At 35.0% G+C, this 9342-nt stretch overlaps 1 protein-coding gene across 1 annotated transcript; it reads left to right on the top strand.

The window, feature by feature from the left end:
• The first annotated feature begins 6996 nt into the window (after positions 1-6996).
• Positions 6997-9283, top strand: LOC108730284 (pre-mRNA-splicing factor RBM22). Its single transcript, XM_018459869.1, has 3 exons — positions 6997-7147; positions 7269-7322; positions 8052-9283. The coding sequence occupies exons 1-3, from the start codon at positions 7094-7096 to the stop codon at positions 9210-9212; spliced, it is 1269 nt and encodes a 422-aa protein (XP_018315371.1). The 5' UTR covers positions 6997-7093; the 3' UTR covers positions 9213-9283.
• The last annotated feature ends 59 nt before the right edge of the window (positions 9284-9342 follow it).

Here is a 9342-nt window from a genome sequence, read left to right as displayed (position 1 = left end):
AACCATCCATTAATATTTCAGGAATATTATTTAATATTATATAATTTTAGTAAAATATTATTAAAATTTTATATTTAATATTCTGAGAATATGCCTAAAATATTATTTAATATTAAATAATATTATGCGCTTATAGGGTAAGTGCCTCCCCACATCAAAAAGAAATGTAGTTTATAAGATCTCATGCAACAATTGTGATATATCATACGTGGGCAAGACGGGCAGGCAATTGAAAACCAGAATTGCGGAGCATCGTAATCACATCAAATATAATACATCCACTCGATCGGTCATAACTGAGCATAGATTACAGTATGACCATGACTTTCAATGGGACAACGTAAGAGTTTTGGATGAAGAACCTTGCTACAGAAAACGCCTAACTTCCGAGATGCTCAACATTAAAAAGCAGACCGTTAGTTTGAATTTACAAACTGACACGGAAGGTCTCCACAAGGCATACATACCTATTATAAATAAACTTTGATTCTTTGTTACTGACAATCCGTCTCCTTTCTCAGTATATGTCGATCTGTATCGACGATCGTATGTGTGAGATAGTATATTTCTAATTGTAGCGCTATGTTCTCTTTGTACCTACGAATGGCTTATACCACACACATCAGTTTTTCTCCGAGAAATTTTAAAGTAATTTACACATGGTTTTTGGTAAGTTTTTATTTATTAGAATTTATATGTTCATATTTTTATAATAAAACTTCATACTTTATTTAGATATTCAAGAGACACGGTTAACGAATGGTGTGTGATCTGCTTAGAGTTTTATATCCGAACATTTTTAATATGCGTTTTTTCGTAACTTATTGTATATTGAATCTATGTAAATTGTATCTGAAGAGGGCTCAATCGTGTAGCCGAAACTGGTTATGTAGAATTTTCTGTTATTTATTTGATACTTAACTTATTTAATTAAAAATGTTATATTTTTATTCTGACGTAATCTAACTTAATTTTTTATACTTTCGTCAATTTTTCAAACTATATTTTTAATGTACTGACTCTTAATTTGCCCTTTGTTATTGTTTTGTATTTATTTTTTATATAAAGAGTCCTACTATTTGTTAAATAAATAAAATAATAGATACATTTACTATTACATATGAAATAATTTATATACATTACTGAAATAAAAAATATATTAAAAAATAATAGGATTTGGGAATAATTATACAAAAAAATGCATTACGATAAAAAACATTTTATTTGGCCCCACGCTTTTCATCCTTTACTTTACTGGATTTCTCTAGAACTCACTAGTACCTTAGTGCGCATGCGCTAAAAGTCGGCATACCTAAAGCCTTGTGTCCACGATGCTAGAAATTGGTCCGAGATCTCGGAGAGAGAAAGAATTAACCAATCACATTTAAACAATTTAGTCACATGATCAATGCGATTGGTCAATTCTTTCTTCATCCGAGATCCCGGACGGATTTCTAGCATCGTGGACACTGGACTTAACAACACTGGTTACAGTGATGCTAATTGAACTGGTAACGTTGATAATACTTGTCGTTCTACAAGCGGTTACATTTTTATGCTAGGAAATAATATTGTTTTGTGATGCTCAAAAAGACAACAAACTGTTTCACTTTCAACTACCGAATCTGAATATATAGCAATGACTTTAGCTAGTCAAGAATTGTTATGGTTGAAAGAACTCTTAAAAGATATCGATAGTTTTAGCGTAACAAAACCAATTAATTTTTACTCTGATAATCAAAATGAGATTGAACTTATACGTTCTAACAATTATCATGCACGATTGCGACATATCGATACTAAATACAAGTTCATAAAAGAAAAGGTAGCTAATAAAATAATAGATTTAAGATATATTAATACTAAGGAGATGATCGCGGACGCGCTCACAAAGCTTGTAACGAGTGAAAAGAACGAATTTTGCAATCAAAGTACGAATTTAATTGAATGATACTAATACTGTAAGCATAAACTAATCGAAGAATGAATAACAGTATGCTTTATGCGATCACTGACAAGATAGCAGACAAATTGAATATTTCTGATTTATTTATGTCTATATAATTTGGGAATCGTTTGGGGAAATTTGGGAAAAGCATTTAAACATTTGTAAAATAGTATTTTTCTTGTAGTTAACAAATTTTAACATGCGTCAAGTTAGCAGACAGCGATTTTATTTAATGTGTTTTATAAATGGAATCGATTAGAAATTATTTGGGGAAGACGTCTTCATTATTATTTTCATTTGGGAAAAGTCACTATTTGGTAATTCAATAGATTTATACATTACAAAAACGAACGAAGCCCGGATGTAGTATGGTGTAGTAGGTGTAGTACAATGAATATAGTAAACCTAAAATCGTCAAAAATTAATTAATTAAGCCCGGATCTAATTATGCGTAGTAAGAAATTATGTGTAGTAAGAAATCAACTTAATCATAAACTTCATTATATTCGACTAATTTTTTTCACTACTGTGATTGGTCAATTCCTTATGGTTAAATACACTTCAAGAAGAAAAATTTTAATATTTATTCTTTATTTTTGTTATTTTTCAGTAAAGACAGACAGACGGTTTTATGTACATACATGTATGTCAAGAGATATTATGTACATACATACATCTAACAAATATTTAAGTATTTCTTCTAGACGCAATTTGCGTTAATTTATAAAATATGTACGTTTATTCATATAATGATTATTATACACACATGCATCTACAAATATGTTTCTGTAATTTCTAAGATCGTATAATATCTGCGATAAATAATTGAATTTGTTTTTAGACAAATTTTCTTCTTCATTGTATATTTTTATGTTCAAAGTTTATTACTCCAAAATCCGAATATTCCAATGTTAGACTGCGTTCTCATACTTCACTCGGATGGTACAATAAATGTAGAAAGCCTTAAGCCATAAGGAATTGACCAATCACAATTGAAAGTAAAGAAAATTAGTCGAATATAATTAAGTTTATGATTAAGTTGATTTCTTACTACGCATAATTAGATCCGGGCTTAATTGATTAATTTTTGACGATTTTAAGTTTACTATATTCATTGTACTACACCTATTACACCCATACTACACCCGGGCTTTGTTCGTTTTCGTAATGTATAAATCTATTGAATTACCAAATAGTGACTTTTCCCAAATGAAAATAATAATGAAGACGTCTTCCCCAAATAATTTCTAATCGATTCCATTCATAAAACACATTAAATAAAATCGCTGTCTGCTAACTTGACGCATGTTAAAATTTGTTAACTACAAGAAAAATACTATTTTACAAATGTTTAAATGCTTTTCCCAAATTTCCCCAAACGATTCCCAAATTATATAGACATAAATAAATCAGAAATATTCAATTTGTCTGCTATCTTGTCAGTGGTCTTTATGCGCCCGTAGTTCAAGTGAGGAAATGTTGGAATGCATGTAGTTATGACGTGTGCCTTCCAACAAGCGACACAAATGACACGGTGTGACACAATGGATCATTACATCCTTGTTATTTGCCAATGTTAAACAAAGATGACATGATCACTGTGTCGCACTGTTGCTTGTTGGAAGGCACCCACGATCTACAGGCGTATAAAGGTAGATGGAGATACGGTAGAAGACTTTAGCGTGTAACCAGATGAATCGAGAGGCGCTGAAAATTCCGGTTACGATGCGCATGCTTTTCGTGCTTCACTTTTTGTTTTTCGCCTTCCGCTTTCTTGTGCGTGACTTGTCTCGTTTATGAAATAAAGAATCCTCATTACAAAAACAGTCGGTCTACTTATAGACTACGTTTACACGCACTGGTAAAACCGTTTTAATAAAAACCGTTTTAGTTAAAACCGGTATTAGATGTTCTGTAAATGTCTCTTAATACAGATATTATTAAAACCGTTTTAATAAATCCTAAAATCCTAGATTTATCAGAGAGGCGCAACCGATGTTATTCACTCTGATTCGCTGTTGCAATCATATGACCAAGAAGACTAGAACTAAGGAGGATCAACTCGTGTGGTGGGGGTGAGTCAAAAAACGTCCGCGGCTATTCACACGATGTGCAGCGGCACTGCGCATTGTGTGAAAGTTCGATATAAGAGCGACAAAGTGACGATTATAGAACGATAGAGCGACAACTATATAGAGCGACAGAGAGGACTAATGAAGCGCAAGAGTGGGGGAAGTTATCCGTCGCCACTTTTTGCCTCACCCCCACTACCGCTATTGGCACCGAGTTGACCCTCCTTAGTTCTAGTCTTCTTGCATATGACTTAGCAACCATTTATAGTACTAGTGACATATTTCTATTTCATTTTATCCTATACATTCTATCTCACTCTATCTCATTCTTGCTCTTGAACAGTATCCATGCTAACTAAATTGTGATTACTGATATTATACAGAAAGCCTGATTACTTGTTCGTTAACAGTAGATATATATGCTTCACAATTATCATTTTTTTCAATGTTTCTTAAATGTAAGAACATAATACTGCAATCGTACTTGCAATTATACAATATCTTATTTTTAAACATTTCTGTTTTAATTTACAAACAAGCGATCACAAATGACTTTAAAATTACTTCATTTCAAACAGTTGGAATACTCCATAGATTAAACCATATGAAATTCTTCTACGTATCATACAGAATTATTTATCTGAGTAATGCAATAACATTTTTTTTTATTTCAAGAATAATTTTATCGAGAATCTTTACCATCGAGTAAAGTTTTACTTCGTTAACAGCAGTGCAAATTAAGAGGTTATGGTGATATGCAAAAGCGATTATAATGACAATTAATCAACTGACTTATTAATACATAAATATTCCCTCTAAAGAATTGATACGATTCATTTAAATATAATTTTATATTACTTTGTCTCATCTTGTTTGACAGTTTGAAGGCAGTTTCATAGCATGTCAACCATGTTTAGTACCCTCCCTAGTACCTTTGTCATACTGACTTAAGCCGGTTGCGCCTCTCTGATAAATCTAGGACTCTAGTAAATCCAAACTTCTTCTGAAACAGGTTTGGCATTACTAAACCGTTTTACGAAAGTCGTGTAAACGGTCTTCAAGCGGTTTAACGTATCAAAATTCGATGTTACCAACTTTAAACGTTAAGGTTAAGAAATGACAAAGGATATTTTGTCTCAGGTTTCGTATCAGGTTATATAAAGCTACTTTATTTTTGGTGGAGGTAAAATACGCCTGATCGTGTAAACAGGCACCAACACCGATTTTAACTAAAACGGTTTTTATTAAAACCGTTTTTACTAGCGCGTATAAAGCTGGAAACACAATAGACACAGGCAATAGGCACAGGCAACAGGAAATAACATGCCGTCCAATCAGAGCTCTGGGGTATAAGTTCGATATTGTATCCCAGAACTCTGATTGGACGGCTCGTTATTCCCTGTTGCCTGTGCCTGTTGCTTGTGCCCATTGTGTTTCCAGCTTAAACGTAGTCATAGTTAGGAATAGGAACCACTAAGGGCACGCTTTCAAGACAACGTCTGATATCTATAACAGTTCCTAATAACAAATATACATGTATATATATGTATTAATTGTTAAAATATCTCCAATATTTTGCATATATACTACAATAAATACTTTATCATGCTGACGGATTGATGTGATATGCTATCGTCATTGAGGTTATTCCGGTCCGTTCAATTCCGTTCCGTAAATATATTTCTCATCATGTGAAACCCAGCAATGAAAAAACGTAACGGAATTGTTCTGATTGGTTAACCCCTATTTGTCTTTTCCGTTGTTCCGTTCCGCTATTTCTGACTCCATGTAACTGTATCCAATGGCGCGGTCTCACGATGCGGAACGTACACAATGCGGAATTGGCGGAACGATGTCCGTTCAATCGCAAGCATTCCGTCAATTACGCTCCACCGATATGTTTTTTCTAAACCAATCACGAGCGTTCCGCCAATTCCGCATCATGGGACCGCACCATCATGGACTGCTCCATATGCTGGATTCACACTGCATCCAATTTTCGTCGTCATTGAAGCAACCAATCAGCGCTATTCCGAATAGCGCTGAATAGCGTTGATTGGTTGCTTCAATGACGCATTCTCTATTCCGCAGTCGTTTTCCGCAACGTGTGATTTCACCCTTATTACTGGATTCTAAATTGGATGCAGTGTGAATCCAGTAATAAGGGTGAAATCACACGTTGCGGAAAACGACTGCGGAATAGAGAATGCGTCATTGAAGCAACCAATCAACGCTATTCAGCGCTATTCGGAATAGCGCTGATTGGTTGCTTCAATGACGCATTCTCTATTCCGCAGTCTTTTTCCGCACCGTGTGATTTCACCCTAACGCTACCCTGCTAAAGGCAAGAGCATTGGTAGCGCAAGTTATGGCGGGAAACGCTGCCGACAATGGATGCATTCAGTACTACGACCGCTCACTGATCGCTCAGTGAGCGCTTGTATCTTATTGGCATATTCCGTTAGAACTAAAAATTTAGATCAAACAGATACAAGAGCTCACTGAGCACGGTCGTACTGAATGCACCCAATGACATCACGGGCCTAGTTTCCACCGAGGGTTCGAACCGGGTCAGAATGCAAGAACCAACCAACTACAGTCGAACATTCCCCTGTCATTCGAGGGAATGCTCGACTGTAGTTGGTCGGTTCTTGCATTCTGACCCGGTTCGAATCCTCGGTTGAAACTAGGCTACGGATGGTGTTCGTAGCGTTGATAGAGAGCTCTCCGAATAGCGTTAGCATTCGATAGCGCTAGTAGCGAACTCCCCGAACGTATCTTGAGTAGTGATAAAAGCCGAAATTGTAGACTACCAGCGCGAGTTCCGATTGGCTGCTGCTTTCTGTTTTTCCGTCAAGATTTGAACTCGCCTTTAAGAGCATATGACGAATTTTAAAATTTCGAGTTGGTAACACTGTTCTGGCGGCCCAGTGCAGGCCAGTGCACGTTCCAGTTGTATTCTACTTCACTGTTTTTTACGGTGAGTAAGCCGTATTCCAAAACTCATTGAAAAAAAGGTGTTGCAAGTGATTGCAAATGGTGGAATTATTGTTCTAAGGTAAATTAATACACAATGGCAACATCAAAGACCACCAATACGTATAATAGACAAAATTGGGAAGATGCGGTGAGCATAAAAAGGATTTTTCATTTTCAGTTCAAACTTTTATTTTGTGAAAATGATGCTATTTATTTCATATTGCCTTCACACACATTTATATATATATTGGCATGTTTTTCTTATATAGGAATTCCCAATATTATGTCAGACGTGTTTAGGAGACAATCCATACATTCGTATGGTAAGTAAAAATCTGGATAATTGTTACAAAATTTGTTCAATTTTGTTATTACAAAATAAAACCTAGTAAATTATCTGAATTATAAACTGAGATGTATACATGAGATGTACAGTGAGTGCAAAAAGTATGTACAAGGAAATTTTTTTATAAAAAAAGTCTTATTTGTAAAAAATAAACATTAATTTAGTAATTTTATACAATGAATACATTCTATTCTAACATAAACAAGCTTTGCACATATTCTTGATTTTGAAAGCTAAATTTCTCGACTGTATGAATACTTTTTGAACATCCAAACAATACAATTTTTAATTTTCACTTATTTTTCAGATGATATATTTTCTCTAATTAATACACATCTGTTTGGTATATATAATTTTAAGAAACAATCTATTTTATTTTTTATGAATAAATTATTAATTATCCAGTAAGAAATGATCGTCACTTAAATGACGAATCGAAGTTAAATCGGTGTTGAAATTATCGTATCAATATAGATTTGACATCAATTTGATGACTCATTTCTCGCTGGATAATATTTACTTTTTAAAAATAAAGTTTTTTTTAAAAAATATTTTCTATGTAAGAATACATTTTGCACTCACTGTGTGTATATGTATATATATATATATGAGATGAATATATTGTACTCACACGAGCACACACACATTTTATTATAAACAAAATTGTTAATTAAGTAATATTATTGTGAATTGAATTGATTTACAGACAAAGGAGAAATATGGAAAGGAATGCAAGATATGTATGCGACCATTTACAGTATTTAGGTGGTGTCCAGGAGCAAGAATGAGATTTAAGAAAACCGAAGTTTGTCAGACATGCAGTCGATTGAAGAATGTCTGCCAAACGTGTTTATTGGATTTGGAATATGGTTTACCTATTCAAGTTCGCGATGCTGCTTTGAAAATTAAAGATGATTTACCACGTTCGGATGTAAATAAGGAATATTATGTACAAAACATAGACAATGAAATTGGAAAGATTGATCCGACAACACCTGCCGGTGCTGTAGGCAAATCTGCTGCAGCTAGTGATCTGCTGATGAAACTGGCTAGGACGAGTCCTTATTATAAGAGAAACAGGCCACACATTTGCTCGTTTTGGGTAAAGGGTGAATGCAAGAGAGGCGAAGAATGTCCTTATCGACATGAGAAGCCAACAGATCCTGATGACCCATTGGCAGATCAGAACATAAAAGATCGTTACTATGGTGTCAACGATCCAGTGGCAGATAAACTGATGCGCAGGGCAGCAGCTATGCCTAAACTAGATCCACCAGAGGATAAATCTATCACAACATTATACATTGGTAATCTGGGTGACGTATTAACAGAGAAACAGCTGCGCGATCACTTCTACCAATATGGCGAGATTCGCTCAGTAACTATGGTGCCGCGTCAGCAATGTGCCTTCATCCAATATACACAGAGAAGCGCTGCCGAAGCGGCAGCAGAAAGGACCTTTAATAAACTGATATTGGGTGGAAGGCGGCTAACTATAAAATGGGGCCGTTCACAGGGAAGGCAGACAGTGTCAGCAGCAGAAGTAACGAGAGAGATTCTTGAACCTGTCCCAGGATTACCTGGTGCATTACCACCACCACCACCACCGGAAAGCATAGGTAGCAACTTCTTCAATCTGCAAACCACTCCCGGTATGATGCCGCCAATGATGATTCCACCACCACCAGTTGTTCCTCAATTTATGTTTCCACCGCAAATAGCAACTGCTGCTGCGGCTGCTGCGGCTGCTGCTGCTGCTGCTGCACCAATTTTTCCTCCAGGAACTACCCCCATTCATTATCCAAGTCAAGATCCGTCCAGGATGGGTGCATCACAGGGTATAGGCAAACCTTGGCCGGAGGAATAATATAATAATAATAATGCTATATGTCAACTTTTTATCTAATTATATAACGTTACTTGAAGAAGAATATATCATTTTTGTCCATATACTGATTTTCTCTCTTTCTTTTTATGTGTTTAATTAACGATTGAAA

This window comes from Mycetomoellerius zeteki, unplaced genomic scaffold (genome assembly GCF_001594055.1).
Source record: "Mycetomoellerius zeteki isolate Tzet28-1 unplaced genomic scaffold, Tzet1.0 scaffold88, whole genome shotgun sequence".
Taxonomy (NCBI): Eukaryota; Metazoa; Arthropoda; class Insecta; order Hymenoptera; family Formicidae; genus Mycetomoellerius; species Mycetomoellerius zeteki.
Note: the sequence above shows the minus strand (reverse complement) of the source record. Positions and strands in the feature narration are given on the sequence as shown.